This window comes from Moschus berezovskii, chromosome 7 (genome assembly GCF_049115385.1).
Source record: "Moschus berezovskii isolate FMDL1 chromosome 7, NW_MosBer_1.0, whole genome shotgun sequence".
NCBI lineage: Eukaryota > Metazoa > Chordata > Mammalia > Artiodactyla > Moschidae > Moschus > Moschus berezovskii.
The window spans coordinates 112,685,316-112,704,000 of record NC_142466.1 but is presented as its reverse complement, the minus strand read 5'-3'; the positions used below and the strand labels follow the sequence as shown (position 1 = coordinate 112,704,000).

At 47.1% G+C, this 18,685-nt stretch overlaps 1 protein-coding gene across 1 annotated transcript in view; it reads right to left on the bottom strand.

The window, feature by feature from the left end:
* Positions 1 to 18,685, bottom strand: part of PAPPA (pappalysin 1) — a 271,571-nt gene that overhangs the window by 212,917 nt on the left and 39,969 nt on the right. Inside the window, exon 3 of the mRNA XM_055427748.2 lies at positions 1,207 to 1,352. Within this exon, the coding sequence (XP_055283723.1) occupies positions 1,207 to 1,352 (146 nt within the window). The remainder of the gene's footprint in view (positions 1 to 1,206; positions 1,353 to 18,685) is intronic.

Below are 18,685 nucleotides of genomic sequence, written 5' to 3'. Positions count from 1 at the left end.
ACCCAGGGATCGAGCCTGCATCTCCTGCTTTGGCAGGCAGATTCTTTACCACTGAGCCACCAGGGAAGCCCCCAGTGGCATTTTATATGGCCATTAAAAAATCCTGGTCTTTAGAGAACTGGATATAACTCAGAGACAGGCTTTTCTCTTGTGATGTTAAGTGAAAAAAAAAAAAACAAAACAAAACTGTATGAGAAGTAACTCTGAAGACTGCTGCAGCATGGGAAAATGTAGATGGCATAATATTATGTGAAAAAAAAAGAACACAAATTTGCATCTATGCTATGATTTCAGATACGCACAAGTTAAAAAATGCATATCTACATACAGATGAGTACTGGTAGAGAACATGGGAAAACTGAAATTACAGGACACCAGTGTTTGCTTACAGGGCCTGGTTCAGAAACCATTGTCATTTCTGACTCTTGGTGATTGGTTTGTATAAACACACGCCTTGTTTATGGATATGCATAATTTGAATGTAAGAAGAATTCCTGGTCGTGTTGGTGGATGGAACATGGAGGAACAGGGAGTTCTTGCAAACTCTCTGTTTCCTCCTTTCAAGCCACCCCATCACTGGCTGGCCCAGCACAAAGCTGTTACTAGGCTGAGAAGATATTTACATGAACCAAGAGGCAGGGGGTGTATAAGGAGAAAGCAACCAATGAACAGAGTTGGAAACCTAAATTCCAATTGTGGTTCTCCCCCTGATCTGGGTGTGACCTTAGATAAGCCCCATTCGCTCTCCAGATCTTAGTTCCTCCACTGGTAGAACAGAATTAATAGTATTGTGTTATTGTTCAGAGCCTCACTGGATGGCTGACAGATAAGGAATGCTAAAGGACTTCCATGGTGGCTCAGACGGTAAAGCGTCTGTCAACAATGCGGGAGACCCGGGTTCGAGCCCTGGGTTGGGAAGATCCCCTGGAGAAGGAAATGGCAATCCACTCTAGTACTATTGTCTGGAAAATCCCGTGGACAGAGGAGCTTGGTAGGCTACAGTCTATGGGGTCGCAAAGAGTCGGACATGACTGAGTGACTTCACTTCACTTCACTTTGCAATGTTAAAAGAGATCAATAACTAAGTTGTTCACCACCATTACCACCACAATCACCATCAGAATCGTGACCCCCGTCATCATCCTCACTACTCAGTGTATGCCTGTCCTAATCCAACTTCCTCCTGAAGATGTTTTCAGTTCTCACCTAAGTGCATCAGGGCCTCCTTGTCCCATGGCCAAGTTGCTACTCCTGCCAATTCCTCCTCCGAGGAGTTTGCAAAGAAGATATTGAGGTGTGTCGATCCATCCAGTCTAAGAATGTTCTTCATCTCATTAACATCCAAGTATGCTCTGTAAGAGAAAAAGAACCTCGGCTGTCATCACCATCCAAAAAAAGGTACTTTTCAAACAACAGGTACTCCCAGATTCACTGAGTCACACCATGTGCCAGGCACCTGGCTAAGCACTTTATAAACATGACCTCATTGACTTCCCCCAATAATATTATACAGTAAGTGAGGTGATCACATTGTACAGACAAAAAAAAAAATGTCCTTGTGAGTTTGAGAAACTTGAAGGTTTCTCAGCTTATGAACAACAGTAGTGTTCAGTTTAGAACCTCAGTCAATCTAAAGGCAACAACTGTGTCCCTGGCGGCTCTGCTATATTGACTGATGACAGGGCAACATAATATGGGCATAGATCGAGAACAGACCATGGAAGAGATAACACATATTCTAATCCTGGCTTCTTCTCTACTTCATTCACTATGGACCTCGGACCATTTATTAGGCAAACACAAGCTAAATTAGGAGGCCTGCTTTGTATCTCTATTCCCATCTTGCAAGGAGGTGTTATTATTCTCTTGAGCAACATGTGGTCCAAAGTGATTAAACAGGTTGCCCAGAGTTGCAGAACTGGGTTTCAAGGTCAAGTCTGTCTGACTTGGAAACATATGTTCTTTTCCCTGGAACACTATCTACCTCCCATAGATGATTCTGTATTCTATAAGCCTTTATTACTTTGTCCATGAAGTAGGCCAAGGTATAGATCACACTGGAGGCAGCCATCATTGCAGAAACCTTAGAATATATACTGATGCATTTGGAAAGTGAATTAATTCCTCACACTATCATCATCAGGTCTTTAACACACCAAACAAACATGTCAGACAGAGAAAGAAATGGCATTTGGAAAGAGACTGGCATGTCCCGGGTTCTCAATAAATAAGAACACTTCCCTCGTGGAGTACGACTCTCCCTTCAGAACAGGAATTATGAAGCTTTGGGCCAGTCATGGATTCAATGGATCACAGAGAGAGTTATTTTATCCCCTGTCATGCTTCTTTCAGGTGGTGCTAGTGGTAAAGAACCCACCTGCAATGCAAGAGACATGCGTTCGATCCCTGGGTCAGGAAGATCCCCTGGAGAAGGACATGGCTACGGATTCCAGTATCCTTGCCTGGAGAATACTAGAGCCTGGGGGGCTGCAGCCCATGGGGTCGCAAAGAGTCAGACACGACTGAAATGACTTAGCACACATGTGTGCATATTCTCTCTTAGGATCCTTGCAAACAGCCAATAAGCATTTTTGGAGTAAAGTTAGAAATGAATCAGTGAACAAAAACATATATAAACAAACAAGCAGGCAGCCTGGTGCAGTAGGTGAGATAAAGCCTGTGAATAATGATCTTTAGTGGTTTAGATGGTAAAGAATCTGCCAGCAATTTGGGAGACCCAGGTTCAATCCCTGGGTTGGGAAGATCATCTGGAGAAGGGAATGGCACCCCACTTCAATATTCTTGCCTGGAGAATCCTATGGACAGAGGAGCCTGGCACGTTATAGTCCATGGGCCACAAAGAGCCAGGCACAACTGAGAGAACAACAAGGATCTTTAACGTTTGCTGGGTCCTTCTCTGTGGTCCCTCACTACGTGGATAATCACCGTTAATCTTCATGACACTGAGGTAGGTGGTATTGTTATCCCCATTTTCCAGAAGAGGAAAAAGAGGCTCACGTAACTTCAGACACTGCTTGGGTCACACAGCTAGCTGGAAGTGTTTCCCTTTTTCACCGTGCTGCCTCTTGGGTGGGGGGGGCTGGGGGGGCTGGCACAGAGCCTGGCCAGCAAAACACTAATGATGCCCCCTTTCTCTTTTCTTCCTGGGGTCACGGAAGAAGCTCCCCACATGTGAAGCAGTAAAGTCAGAGGTCCCCAGCGGGGCCTGTAGGACCCTGTCCTCCCCTTTGGCCTCGTATCACTGTTCCCTCCCCTGAATTTCCCACAGCGTGCTCTCAGCAACATCTGCCTCCCCCGTCCCCCCCATGAAGCATTATCCTCAGTGCCTTTACTCACACTGTTCCTCTCAAGGACTAGCTCCTCTGATGAACAAATCCAACATCCGTGCTGGTGTCATTCCTCCAGGAAGCCTTCCCCGATTGCCACCTCACCTCCATCTCTTCTACCGTCTCTGTGCCCCTCCACCTCCTATGAGCACGTGCACTCACACCACTCCAAACACTCCACTGGTCTGTATCTACCACTGTCTGCGGCTCTCTGGGGGCAGGGAATGTGCCTAATTCATCTGTTTATCACCCAGTTCTCAGCACAGGGCTTGACCCTTGGCAAGCACTCAGGGGATCTGGATGAAGGGGAATTACACTGGGAAAGAGAAACTCTAAAACTTTGAGGCCCCAGTCTCAGCTGCAGCTTCCTTCCTATGAGGCTTCAGCTTCCTTATCAATACACTGGGGTTAGGAACAGACGCCCAGTGCTTCATGGGGCATTTCTGTGGGTCACGAACCTGTGCCTCCACTCTGGGGGAAGAGAATATGTCTGAAACCTACAGTGCCCTCCTGGCCCCACGTGTGATCAAGAGCCCATGATTAGTCATGGGACCATAATTTTTCCAGCTTTTCAATTACCAAAAAAAACAAAACAAAAAAAATTGCACATGTGTTGGAGATACAGGCATGGCCTGGACAGGCCACACCTGTGTCTAGGCTGAGCTGACTAGTAATTCCAAGGACAGAAGCTGAGATATTGACCTGAAATCTCGCTGCTGTACCTCTGCTCCCCTCAGCTGCTGAGACGACGAGAAGCCTCGTGAGGAGTTTGAACGAGTCTTCTCTGTGATCCGAGTAGAAATGAGAAGGATAAGGACAACACGTAGTAAGTTCTTGCTGTATGCAAGCCCCTGTCCTGGCTATTCCTGCTGTCTCACCTCTGTGCAGAATTTGAAGCCACGGGGCAGGGCATGGAAGATGACCTGTTCTCAAGCCAAAGTCCTGGGTTTGAATCCAGCTCTTCCCCTGGATGTTTGGGTCCCCCTGGGTTATTTACTTAACTTCCTGTGTCCCCGTCTCTTTATACAGAAGATAAAGATTCTAACAGTATCCACCTCATCGAGTTGGTCTGAAGATTTGAGACATTGATAAAGGAAGTGTAAAGGGCTTAGAATAATAGCTGGCACGCAGAAACCCTGGGTAAATGTTTAGCCATTCCCAGTATTCATCCCGGTCCTACAGATGAAGGAAAAGGGGTTCAGAGATCACATAAATTCTGACAAGGCCAAGTCCAAATCTCGATGTGTCCAACTTTTCCCTCAACCTCACCCTCAATCCCGAGCTCTCTCAGGACCACAGGGAAAGGAAACAACAGGTGGGAGCGGAATGAAAACACCGAGATGCCGAGGTTTCCCTGGATTGGCCCTTCCCATGGTATTTATTATTTTCTGATTGATTTGCCCATTTCTATCTACCGCTCTCTCGGGCAGAGAACACAGTGTCATCAGAGAAAGTCACCTCTCTGTCCCACGGCTCCAGGTCCAGAAAGCTTCAGGAGAGGGGCGGGGCGGGGCAGGGAGATGTTTTTATTGGTTGTTTATTCTGATGTAATTGCAGAAACCAATCTTTTTGGTGGGTGGCATTAATCCTGGCAGAGATGTGGGATATTAAATAAATAGACTCTCCCTTGCTTGTATATATATATATATATTTTTTTTTTTTTTCCTTTTTGGTTTTTGTTTTTCACACTTTGAGAAGCTCCTGTTTCCCTAAAGAGATGTCCCCTTTCCTCTCCAGTTATTTTTGGGGGGACCCACGCAAAGGAGAATAGTTCTGTGGCTAAAAGATTTTCTTCTGCTATCTCAGGTCTTCCTGCTGGTTCAGAGCCAAGCTGGGTGTTTCCCAAAAGTATCAGGGGAATATCTTGGGGACAGGAGTCCATGTTTTTAACTTCCTCCTCCATCTCTTTAAGGTCTGTTGGACTTCCCTGGTGGCACAGTGGGTAAGAGTCCACCTGTTAGAGCCAGGGACACGGGTTTGATCCCTGGTCCGGGAAGATTCCATATGCCTTGGAGCAACTAAGCCCACGTGCCACAACCATTGAGCCTGCACACCAGGGCCCACGAGCTGCAACTACTGAAGCCCACACACCTGGAGCCTGTGCCCTGCAGCTAGAGAAGCCATTGTTATGAGAAGCCCCCCCAACCAAGGGTAGCCCCTACTTGCCGCAACTAGAGAAAGCCCGCACACAGCAACAAAGACCATGCACTGCCCCAAACAGTCAATTTTTAAGAAAAGGTTTGTTTATTCCCATTGTAGATGGATGGAAGAGAGAGCTCAGGAGGTCACACTGAGAAGGGCCAATCAGAGTTGAGGGAGATGGATGCTAAGAGGAGGAAAAGGGTTTGCTGAGGGCCACTTGCTCTCCGTTTCGTTACCATGGGGAGGCTGGTCCCCTATATGCGCTCTAAATTGGCCAAATTTCTTTAAAAAAAGAAATTATCTCCTCCCAATTCATCTAAATCCAAAACTCTGTGTTTATTAATTTATGTGCAGGTTCTACTTGGCTGGACAGTAGACCTGGATCCGGATCCACGGGCATTTCGCTTCGCTTCTCTGAGTCTCAGCTAGCTCCTGGGGCTACCAGAGGGATGGACCGAGCCAGCTCAGCACCATCCTGGCACAGACCTCCTCCCACCACCCTGCCTTTTCTGGTCTCCTGTGATTTCTCTTACTTTCTCCTAGTGGGAAAAACCACCTCCTGTCACTCTCTGGTCTCAGCCTGCAGTGTCTCATGCCTCCCACCCAGTCGTCTCCTCCCCCACAACCTCCCAGTGACGTTCTTACGGTTTCCTCCTCCTAAGAACCTCTGGGTTTGACCAGTGATGCCCGTTCCTGAAGCACGTCCATCAGTCTCTCTTTTCTGCCTTACAGGCTCTCTTTCTGATTCTCGGCCTTTTAAGTTCTTACCCTTCCTGCTAAGCTCAGTTCACATGTACGACACGCCACGTGTCCACTCCTGACCACTCTCCCCTGTAAGATGGGGTGATGATGTCCACCCTTCAGGGCTGTCAGCAGGACTAGAGGCAGAAGAAAACGTTCCTCCCATGTGCCTGGCACATTCAAAAGCACTCATTGATTAGCCGAGGCTATTTGTATTGCGTCATTATTATTATATTAATTACAAGGACAATTATTAGCAACAGCAAAGTCAACAGTATCAACCTCTAGCTGAAAATGATTTCACCCTCCTCAGAGGCTCCTGATTTTGATTCTAGTTTCTATTATCCTGCTCAGGATTAACGTCGCTGCACTTTCCACCAGTCTGCAATAAGCGTCAAACTTCTAAGCCGTGTCTTTATTCTCTCCGTATCGCGAACAACTTTCCTTCAAGATATAGAGCTCTCTCTGGTTGGCCACTTTTGAGCACCTCTCTTGTAAGCTTCCCAGATGGTGCAGTAGTAAAGAATCTGCCTGCCAACCCAAGAAATGCAAAAGACGCAGGTTCCATCCCTGGGTCGGGAAGATCTCTTGGAGGAGGAAATGGCTACCCACTCCAGTATTCTTGCCTGGAGAATTCCATGAACAGAGGAGCCTGGTGGGCTGCAGTCCATGGGGTCGCAAAGAGTCAGACACAACTAAGTGACTGAGCGCGCGCGCGCACACACACACACACACACACACACACACACTCATAAACTGTGTAACTTCAACACAGGATGAGGAAGTCCAGGAGTCAGGCAAGTGAAGGACTTGCCCAAAGTATCAAGTAAGGAGTAGAAGGCCTCGAGGCACTAGCCTATGTATGAAAGCACTTTTGTACCAACAAATAAAGTCACCTCTCCCTTCGAGGCTGGTGGGGCATAGTTCCTTGCAAGGGGGCACAGTGTGGGGATCTAAGCATGGGGAGGATTGTAGTAGCATCCACCCTCCATTTCAGCTGGACACCCCTGTGTAGAACCTCATTGCCTGGATTTCTGGCCCACTCCCACTATGCTCAGCTGCCTAGGCTGCAGCTCTGAGTCCCCATCTATTCAGTGAGCTTGTGAGCTACCAGCATTTCCCAAACCGAGGTCTACGGAAGGCTAAATCCACAAGAAGCAGCGGCATATTTAAAGGAAAAAAGAGTTTCCAAGTCAGATGGCTTTAGGACATGCTCTGTTAAACAAGGTTCAATACATATATTTTTTAATTGCAAGAATTTTCAGAGCCTTTAATATACAAAATGGGAGTAAGACAGACAGCGTATGAAGTATTCCCAAACACATTTGACCATAATCCTTTTCCCCCCGCCCCACCGCTGCCCTTGCCAAAAATCAAATATCAGCACAACCAACAGAGCTTGGGAAATGCTGGGCTAAGTTGGAAAGTCCCTTCTCACTCAGATCCTCTCCTGACTGCCTGTCAAGAGAGGTGTCTTGGTGTCTCTTTTCTTCCTGCGCAGCCCTTGTACCTGGCTCCTCCTGTGAGGGCTGTGGGTCCCCTGGAATGTCAGTTTCAGGCTGGGCCGGGCCAAGGCGTTCTCATGGCTTTTACCCTTCTGCCAGAACTACATTTCAAAGCCATGAGAGCAGTCCTGGAGGGAGATCAAAGCTCTCTCAACTCAACTGTCATTAGAATATTTTCTTTATGCATCTCACTCGCTGGTGAGTGCCAACAACATATTTCCTAAATGCACTGGCCTGAGATGGTACAACTCGGTAATAATCTCAATGAGAGGACTGTCAGGGCCTGTTTTATTGAACGAGAAGCATAAGGGAACTGCGTTCAAAATGCAGAACAACAACAACAGTCCCTCCAATGGAGTCATGAAAGCATCAAGTTTTTCCAACTCTAGACCATAAGGCACTAGCTTCCCTATTTTCAAGATGGTGAGAGGCAAGGACAGTGAGCTCAGGTCAAGACTGTGTCTCTATTACCACTCAAAGCAAATGGACTCCCCACTGCAGAAGTGATGGCTGAGATCTTTGAGGACTGCCAAGCCAAAGTCCTGCTCCCTGGGCCCTTGATGGGCACAGGCAGGTAATGGGAATGGTACTGCCCATCTGTAAATACTGCCCATTTGAAGAGAGTTTGTCTGAGCTGCTCCTGGCTGAGAACGGGCTAGTGGCTCTTTCAAATTAAGGGAAAGCACAGCAAAGTGCTACAGAAAAACTCATCTTTTTTTTAAAAGTGAAATTTCTTTAAATATGACAGCATAATGTTTACCCACTCAATGGACACAAACTTGAGCAAACTCTGGGAGCTAGTGAAGGACAGGGAAGACTGGCATCCTGTAGTCCACGGGGTCGCAAAGAATTGGACACAACTTAGCGACTGAACAACATTTAAATAGAATACCTTAGATCCTTATTCTCCTTGTAGGCCATGCAGAGAACAGTCTTACACAGTAAAACTCTGTGAACTACATGACTAAATGTTCTCGGATGGATTTCTAGATAGAAATGTTCTGGACTTAAGTCTATTCTTCATGCAATGATATGACAGTGGGGCGTATGTATGTCAAAGTCTGTGATACATTTTTGTATTCACTGTTTTCTTCTGGTATTATACACCAAGACCTACCTAATTACTGTCATCCCTGGCCTTACTTTTCTTTTGGAAAAAAAAAAAAGCCATATTTTAAGACAGAGATAGAATAGGGTTCAAATCCTCCCTCTTCTATCTAGCAAGAGACCCTGTGACCTTGGAGAAGGGACTCAATCTCTCTGAACCTCAATTTCCCTATCTGTAAAATGGGGATTTTAAAATTCAACTTACAAATGGGAATATAAAAATCCAAAGGGGTAATACACAAGAAAGTCCCTAAAAAACTGCTCAACTCATGAAAAGGCCCTAAGATGCACAATTTTACTTAACTCGCTCATGGAGCTAGGGGCTTCCCTGGTAGCTCAGTGTTAAAGCATCTGCCTGCCATGCAAGAGACTGCCTACAAGGCAGGAGCCACGGGTTCAATCCCTGGGTCAGGAAGATCCCCTGGAGAAGGAACCCACTCCAGTATTCTTGCCTGGGAAATCCCAATAACAGAGGAGCATGACAGGTTACAGTCCATGGGATCTCAAGAACTGGACACAACTTAACGATTACACCACCACCATCACTATGGAACTAGAGTAAACTGGTCTTAGATCCCAGTGTTCATCGTGTCTCCTTTCCATCAGTGTACCCTGGTTCCATCACAGACCGATGTGTTTATCTTCCTCATAGGCAGCTGCCCCATTTCTACAACTCACAGAAGAAGTCCTGTAACATTGCCCATTTCCAAATTCTGATTGCAGCCTGTCATTCCCATGGAAGATCTCAAGTCTGTGAGGCGCTCCTCCACTCTCAGAACACACCAGACCATTTGAAAGTGATTATCAAATATAAAGATCAAAGCCACTCAACGCAAGTCATTAAAACAAGATAAACCTCAGAATGTTTACTGCATCCATATCCTTGTTCCAAATAACAAGCTTTCTCTAAACTGTGACCAGTTCTAAAACCTGGATGTTGTACTTTTATCCCAAGGGGCCTAATGATCTGGACTTTATTCTCCTGCTCAGTTTCATTGTCAGAAATACCCAAATCTGCCCCTCTTGTGTGTAAGAAGAGGTAAAGAAAAAACACTTGAAGAGTTGATTTAAATTCTCAGAATCCTGAATGATTGGTTTCAAAGATAATAACTCTTACATGGAAGCTTGGCATGCAATCTAAGAAAAATGCAACACTAGCAATCAAAGATCAATTGAAAATTGATCATTTTTTAATTGTTTTATTGAATGAGTCATTCTTTCATTATCTATCCTTTAGGCTCCCTCCCTTCTTTCCTGTCTGGCTGCTTTCATTCTTTCCTTCTTAATTTTCTTTCTCCTTGCTTATGATTCATTTTTTTTTCTCTTTCATTCTCCAATACTTACTGAGACTACATCATATACTATACTTTAAGCTAGAAGCTGGGCATAAAACATGAATGAGAAACACTTTTCTCTATCAAAGAGCTAGCAGTTTTACGAACAAAGCAGGACAAATTATCGGATGATCGCAACACGATGTGATAATACTAATAAAACCTACCATTTGGGGGAGTTTACTATTATACACACTGGCACTGCTTAAGTCCTTTTTTAAATTGTCTCTTTGAAGCTTTACAAAAACCTTATGTGTTCAGTATGAGTGCAAAGAGTCGGTCACGACTAAGTGACTGAACTGAACTGATTCCCGTACTCGCAGGGGAAGAAACCAGGGTTCAGTGGGGGTGACACCACTTTCTCAAGTTCCTCCTTTGCACTCACAGGATGTAAGTCACACAATACAATCTCTAGTCTCGCGGATCCCACACACTCTAACATTAGTCTCTTTGCCTCCGATACGTGTTACGACAGAACGAGTGCTGAATGTGACAGAAGCACAGAAGGATGGCATTTGCCCAGGTGAAGGCAGGGGGCAGATATCACTGTGGTTTTCTCAGAAAGAGGACACCTTGGACCAAGTGTGGGAGACAGAGCCAAAGGGGCCTGGAAACACACAACAGGAAGAGGACACGACAAGTCCTCTGGTTTCAGAGCTGGGACCACGGCTGGCGGGGTCAGCAATGGCCACATCAGGAAGGGCCTTGCACACCAGGCTCTGGAGGATGGGCAATGTTCTGCAAGCTTTAAGCAGATCTTTGCAGACTTTTATGGAAGAGAACAAAACAATCTGGTTCACGTTTTCCAAAGAGCCCTCTGGAGAAATGTGGAAGATGGACTGGAAGAGGGATGAAAGTAAAGGCATCCACAGTAGCTGGCAGAGAATGGAGTGGGTGTGAGCACGCCTAAGAAGGAGAGGTATTCACGCACAAGGGTCATTTGATGTCTGGTGGGGTCAGGAGTCCGAGGAGGTGAAATGCTGGGTCTGGGTTCTGACGAGGCCTACTGGAGTGTTGCTCTTTTACGATTCTCAGATTCTATAGATCAGCCACCCACTCCCGTCCTCCACTGCTGCCCTAAACTCTAGGTCCACTGGTTCTGTTTTTCTGGGGCTGTCATGTCACATGGAAGGTCAAGGTCCACCCCCAGGAAAATCACGGACCTGCAGTTCTCTGCAGAATAGGATCCTAACGAAACCAGGAGGTGGGTGGAGTTGAGAATCCTGAGGATATGGACAGCAGGAGAGGAAGGTGCTGATTCAGAGAGGCAGGGAGGATCAATGGACAGGTTCTCAGATCTTTGGATCATCTTAAAAACTGATGTGAAAGTAGCAATGTCTCATTCTGACAAATAAATACAGTATTCAAAAGGTAAAAATCCCATACAAGCTGTCCCTCATATCATAAAATAATGGGTACTGATGTAGGACTCTAAAGGAAGGGATAAAATAATCTCAAAATAAAGGACAACAATTTAAAAGGAATACCATTTATCAGGAACTACTCAGTTCCTAATTTCCTCATTTCTCACTCTGAAAAAGGCTTCCAGAGACTGTGGAGCAGAAGGCAAAGTATCAGAACACCTGGTTCCTGGCAAGCTCAGCTCCACTCACTTGGTTAATGTGCTCCATCCTTCCAGACACAGCCTAGAAGCGACTCTGACCCCTGATGAGTCAGGTACCCACCCTCGCTTCCCTCAGCACCTTGGACTTCTCCACAGCAGTACTTTTCCCACTGGCTACTTATTTACCTGCAGGAAATTCCACGAGGGCAGAATCACACCTATCTTGTGAAACACTCATTGTAACCCCAGCACCTCGCACAGTGCTTGCACATAGTAGACATGCCCCCCTGCCCCCCACCACTCCCCACACACATGAACGAACCATCACTCTGCTAACATCTTCTCCTGGGGTTCTACAATCTCTGCTTTGATAGCCCCAGGGACTCCAACTTTACTGATTTTCAGGGAAGCCATGAAACTTGAAGATGCCCCCGATCTGTGAGGAAGACCAACAGCTGAACTGTGGTGGTGTGTTCAAAAGCAGGAGGACGGTGATACGGCGAATGCACGTCGAATCGCTGCTCTCACAACAGTAACGCGCAGTCCCAGGGCCCTCAGCTATCTCTCCCCACCCCCTCACGTTCTTCCGAGAGGATCAAAACCACAATTGATAAATAGTACAACTGACCACACTGAGAAGGATATACACAGCTCGCCGACAGCCCTGTGGTTGATGTTCAGTTAAATAAAGACAAATCGCCTCTGTGTTGCAAGCTGTAGCAGCCACAGAATTCTGAGGACAGGCGGCAATCTCACTAGACTCTGTCGTGTCACTCTAATTTTTAACCATTTAAAATGTAAGTGATGTGAAGATTGACCCCACACATTTATAGCTGGGCAGATCTGAGCAAGAATTACAACATTGTCTTCAATGTGAGTCAACATGGCAGCTTCGGGGTGTTAGTCTGGGCCCATACAGATCACCTTGTTGTTGCTGTTCAGGCACTCAATCATGTCTGACTCTTTGTGACCCCTTGGACTGCAGCAGGCCAGGCTTCCCTGTCCTTCACCATCTCCTGGAGTTTGCTCAAACTCATGTCCATTGATTGAGTCAGTGAGGCCATCCAACCATCTCATCCTCCGTTGCCCCCTTTTCCTCCTGCCCTTAATCTTTCCCTGTATCAGTTGAAGCTGAATGGTTCTATGAAGACCTACAAGACCTTCTAGAACAACACCAAAAAAAGATGTCCTTTCCATCATAGGGGAGTGGAATGCAAAAGTAGAAAGTCAAGAGATACCTGGAGTAACAGGCAAGTTTGACCTTGGAGTATAAAATGAAGAAGGGCAAAGGCTAACAGAGATTTTTTGCTAAGAGAACACATTGGTCATAGCAAACCCCCTCTTCCAACAACACAACAGACAGATCACCTAACCTGAGGCAAATCATAGACACATCTAAAGTAAGAACTACCCAGTCATTCTAGGAGATTAGTGTCATCTCTCAGAGATGCATACCATCTCTGGATGATCCTGCACAAGCCTAGTTAGTAACTTCCACAAACTTGGGTCTCTTGAGGGATTAAAAAAAGAGACAGCTCTCCAAGGGTCATGTGAAAGTCAGGGTTCAAACATGGGGAAATAATGCTGGAAAGTATGACACTCTATGTCAGGCTGTCGAAAGTAGAATTAAATTCAAATTGATTTTTGGAAAGAGGCTGCCACGTTCGGGGCCTGCGGGAAAAGAAACGAGCAGAGGTGCAGACTGCCCAAGGTGGAGCTCTTTCCTGAGGCTTCCACCGGGACCTGGGTGACAGTGGGAGGGTTTGTTTTTTCAACTTGTCACAGAGTATAATTGTTCCTTCATTGCTGCTCTCTGCATGTCGTGCTCAATTAGATATGGGGACTGGCAGATACTTTGAAGGTAGGGACTGTGTCTCATTTCCCTGAATGTCCCCAGTGTCAATGTGCTTGTACTTTTCAATAGTCAGCACCTCTCCCCTTCCATTTATTTATTTTTTTTTCCCTCTAGCCCCAGTCCCCTCAAGCCTGGACTATAATGCCTGAGTAGGTAACAGTTCTCAGAGCTTGTCTGTCCCAGTTCTCCCATTTTACAGAGGCAGAATTTGAAGTCAGAGAAGTGACTTATTCCGTACTGGCTTTGAAGTTACTTGGAAGGATCTAGTCACTTCCTTCCACATGCTCTGCCAATCCACACGCAAACTCACTCAGGTCTGCCTTCCCCCCACTCTGGAAGATTCTGAGACACTCCAGGCTTTGGTAGAGTGACAGTCACCACTGCCCTCGGTGGCCATCAACACAGGTCCGTAGTGAGAAGCCAAGCTCAAGTCTGAAAGCTGTGGCTGGCTGGCTGAGCTCCAAAAAGGCTGGAATCAACGAACATCAGAAGCTTGAAATGGAGGACACAAATCCCCTCACCTTCCACCCATCATCACCAGACCCACAAAACAACATAGACTCTGGGAAAGAGGGAGAAAGAGAAGCAGAGAGGAAAGGAGAAAAGAAAACACCCCTCCATAAATACGAAGAAACAGGAGCCCCTTCGATGCCTACAGACAAACCCGTGAGCTACACGCTGCTGTCCACGCAGTGGCTTCTGTGTCTGCAGAAGGTGAGAGTGGAGGTGGGGAGGGGGTTCCCTCTCGGGAGGTGGGAAACTGGCCAGCTGCAAGCAGGCAGGTACAAGCTGGGCTGAAACCAATCGAGGGAAACGTGTTTCACGGAAGCAAAAGGTAGCGGTGTCTGTTCAGCCCTTCCTCACAGTCCGGCTGCTCCGTTTCCTAACCTGCAAGGGCGTCTGACTGAGCGCTGAGGCTGTCACGCGTGGTCAGTGTCACCAGTGGATGGAGGAAGGAAAATGAGAGGGCTGACCGAGCCAAACACGGGGTGGGGAAAGCCCAGCCGCCCCCCACCGAGGCCCTCGAAAGGGCACCAGGCGCTCCATTTGTCTGTCCAGGGCACTGGGGGTGGGAACGTACGTCGAGGAAAGGGGTGAGAGGGGGAGCAGCTCCCGCCTGGTGGGGGCCTCCCCGGTGTGTCTCGGAGAAAGGGTCCAACCTTCACCTGTAAGCGCTCAGGTGGCCGTGCTGTGGCCAGATCCCCAGGCGCAGGTAGAAAACCAGCTCCATCCTACCTTGCCCAGTGGGTCCTGAGAGCCTTGGGGGCACCAGCCTGGCTTCCAGCCCCCTCCCTAGGATGTTCAGAGGTGAAGTCTTGGTAGGATCCTGGGACCCCAACAGGCCTGCGTTTTTTGGTGGAAATGCATACACTCCACGTGACCTGCTGCTTAACTCTCGGGAAAACGAATACATTAGCATTTTGTACATGCCAGGCTTTGCGAGTAAAGGAAATCTTTTAAAATGGAATCGACAGTTGTCAAAATCCAAGAGCCCTTGGTAGTATGGAGTGATTAGGTCACATCCAACTCCCAGTCCAGCCCGGAGGTTCTAGCAAGGGAGCTCAGGATCTGAGAGGGGCTAGGAATTGGGGGATGTGCATATCAGAGGTCAGAAGGTTTCCCAGAGACAGAAAATCTCCGAACAACCATTGTTACTTTGAGCGGTCATTAAGTCCCAGGTACTGTTTGAAAGGGTTGACCGGGTATGCTTTTGTGACATCCTCTAAAACCACCCAACATTACTTTCATTCCTTGTTTTACAGAGGAGAAAACTGAGTCTCTGATCATGGAAAAGACTAGTTCAAGGTCACGGAAATAGTAAGTGGTTTGATTCACATCCTCTCTCTCTCTGAAGCTTGTGTTCTTATTTATTTTCTGGATTGCTTGAGCATCTTATTAATCACATCTTCAGGGGCCACAAGCAATTCTTCTCCTGCTCCCCATCACCCCTCTAGTCTACTCTCAAAGACCAAAGTCGCAGGTATTCACGGGTCACAGACAGAACCTTTGAGTCAAGGTGGGCTTTGTTCAGAAGAAAAGCATGAGTGAATCAGAGGACACCAGACCACGTGGACCAGGGGGTCTGGATGGGGTGTTTGCGTATCTACACTCAAGCACACACATGGGCTGGACATGGTCGAAAAATCTAGGAGCTTTGACTGAATCAGTGACCCACCCACTGTGACCCCCCTCAACACTGAGGGGATCGTCCCCTGTTGCAGAGCTGTATCCTCTAACACAGACATCTGGGGTGTTTTCAAAGTAAACTAGTGTGTGTCCTCAATGAGTTTGATAGAAGTTATGTGATCTTCATTTAAAAAACCAATTCTGTGGTCAGTCCTTAAAAAAAAAAAAGTATTTTAAGAATGGAAGTAATCTGAACAAATGCCCTCAGTGTGTGCACTGCAATTTCAGCCAGACCTTCTTTATGAGCCTGCAGTCTCCGTAAGACAGAGCTGGTAGAAGAGGAGCCCTGTGTGCCTGGGGGCAGGGACGGGAGCCTCCCAGCACCTGCTGTGTGCCAGGCACTGGCCCAGGTTCTTCACTCACCATGGCTCCATTCAAATCTCACGATGTGCCACACCCAACGGTGACCGTTTACAACCCAAGTCACTGTCATTGCAAGATGGGCCAAGGCAGACAAGGAACCAAGACTCAAACCCTGGTCAGTCTCCAACACGCCTCATTTCTCCATTCCACCAGGCTTGACTGCTGTTATTGCTTTAATGAATGTTAGTCACGTTAAATAAACTCTGATATTCTGATTATAAAATTCCAAGCAGTTTCTCTTACATGATTACTGGAAAAGGATGAACAAAGTTACAGAAAAAAACAACAATGCCTTCTTTCATCTGCGTGCTGGTCAACTCTTCCCAGAACTCTTTCTGCTACGTTATTTTGTGTGACCCTCGAGGCAACTGTGTGATCCTGGCGGTCAGATATCATTATTATTATTATTCCCTTTGGACAGATGTGGAAATGGAGGCCCAAGGACATTAAGAGACTTGCATAGCTAGGAAGCTGCCACGTCAGGGCTCGAATCTGTTTCCCCTGAATTCTTTCATTCTTTCTAAGTCTGATTGTGGGAGGTGCGTAAGCTCATGATCAAGCGGGAGCATCTACCGCGTGAAGCCTCAAGCATCTGCCCCACCTCTTTCTTATGCCCTCCCCACACCTGCCCACCTCCACCTCTCTGCTCCTGCCTTGAGCTCTTTTCTACCACTCCAGACCCTACAAATGCTGGAAACCTGTTTCTATACCTTCTCTGCCCGAAAACTTTTCCTGATTGCTCCTAACGGCCATGAGTCTGCCTTTTCTCAGAGCTCATGTAAGTCTTATCATCTGTCTGGTTCATTTGGAAGTGAATCATCTGCTCTCCTGCCATCTCCTGAATGACTGTAACAGCATACCGATACCTGGAGGCCATGGATCATATCTTCAAAACCTAGGGCATTTTTCACAGCCCCTTGGATATCAAAGTGCCTTACCAAAATATGGCTGATGAGTAAGAACACAGCCTTCCTAAACAGAATGCTTCCAAGTTGTCAGCTGCTCAGACATCAAGGCAACGGAGGGCATTGAAATGCCTTGGGAGGAAGAAACGAGACCTCAGGACTTGTGCTCTGCTTGGCCCCCCTCTCTCTGTGAGGTCTGGGTCAGCACTGCCCCTTTTGGGAGCTCACGGCTCCTCACCTATGGTCACGGGGGTGGGACCACTCCACTGCTCATTTCAGCTCAGAGAGTCCCTGATTCCATGCAAATGTGTTAGACATGCAGGGGATGGAAGAGAAGAAAGTGCATGCTCTGTGAGATCATTCTAGAAAAGAAGTAAAAAAAAAAACCCAATAAAGGGTCTCCTTAGAAAGCAAACCATCTACTGGCCTCAGATAAGGGGCAGGAGAGGAGACTGAGGAGGATGACAGAAGCTAGCAGAGGGGTCAAGTAGACTGCCTCGAGGCTTATTCCAGCCCTTTCCAAAGATTCCACCAACACCCAGTTGGGTTCAAAGAAACAAAACATGGCCCCAGGGGAATGCCCTTATTACATTAACAATAATAATGCAGAGAAGACAAAGAAAAGACTTCTCTGTGAGCCGTCCTCAGGGTGTCAGGGAGGTCTCCTTTTACCTATCTGTCCTATTCCATATGAACAGATGTTCAAGTGAAGTTCACCTAACCATGCCAGAGCTCGCAGCTTGAAGGGGTCCGCCAGGAACTCGGTGGATGTGTTGCAACATCCTCTCGCCATGAAGCGTGCCCAGCCCAAATTGTCAACTGCCCCCAGATTTCCTGATACCGGGGAACTCTATTAACAACCAGGTTTTTCACTTCATTTATAAAAAGGTGCACCAAGTACGTTCTAACCTGTTTGTAGACATTTCTAATGGCTGCAAATGAAGTCCTGCCTAACTGGCTTGTCTCCACTACTGTATAGAATGGCCAAGAGTCATTGGAATGTCTTTTTATAACTGTCCAGTCCAATGAAAAGACCTGTGCTCCCCTCTAAGACAGCTCCTCTTGGCTGAGACCGGGGGGGGGTCCTTCTTTCACACCAGGGATTGTGATGCCTTGTTAGCTTATCTCTGTTATCCACTGGATAAGTGAAAGAAAGAAAATGAAGCTGCTCAGTCGTGTCGACTCTTTGCAACCCCATGGACTGTGGCCCGCCAGGCTCCTCCATCCATGGGATTTTCTAGGCAAGAGTACTGGAGTGGGTTGTCATTTCCTTCTCCAGGGGATCTTCCAGACCCAGGGATCAAACCCAGGTCTCCCACATTGCAGACAGATGCTTTACCATCTCAGCCACCAGGGAAGACAGGATTATCCACTGGATGGTGCACTCCAAAAGTATAGGGACAAGGCTGGCACAAAGGGAGCATTGAACGTTTAAAGAGAAAAGGGAAAATAGGAAGGCAGGAGGGAGGGAAGGAAGAAAGTAGGGAGGGCCTGAAGAAAGGAAAGAAGGGAGAGAGGCAGGCTGGAGTTTTTCACGAGATAAACTGAACGGATCCCAGCCATACTGAGTGACGCCTTATTCCAGAAGCCCTTCCTCATCCCATCCCTCCCCACCCCCTGCTGAGGCCGCACGCT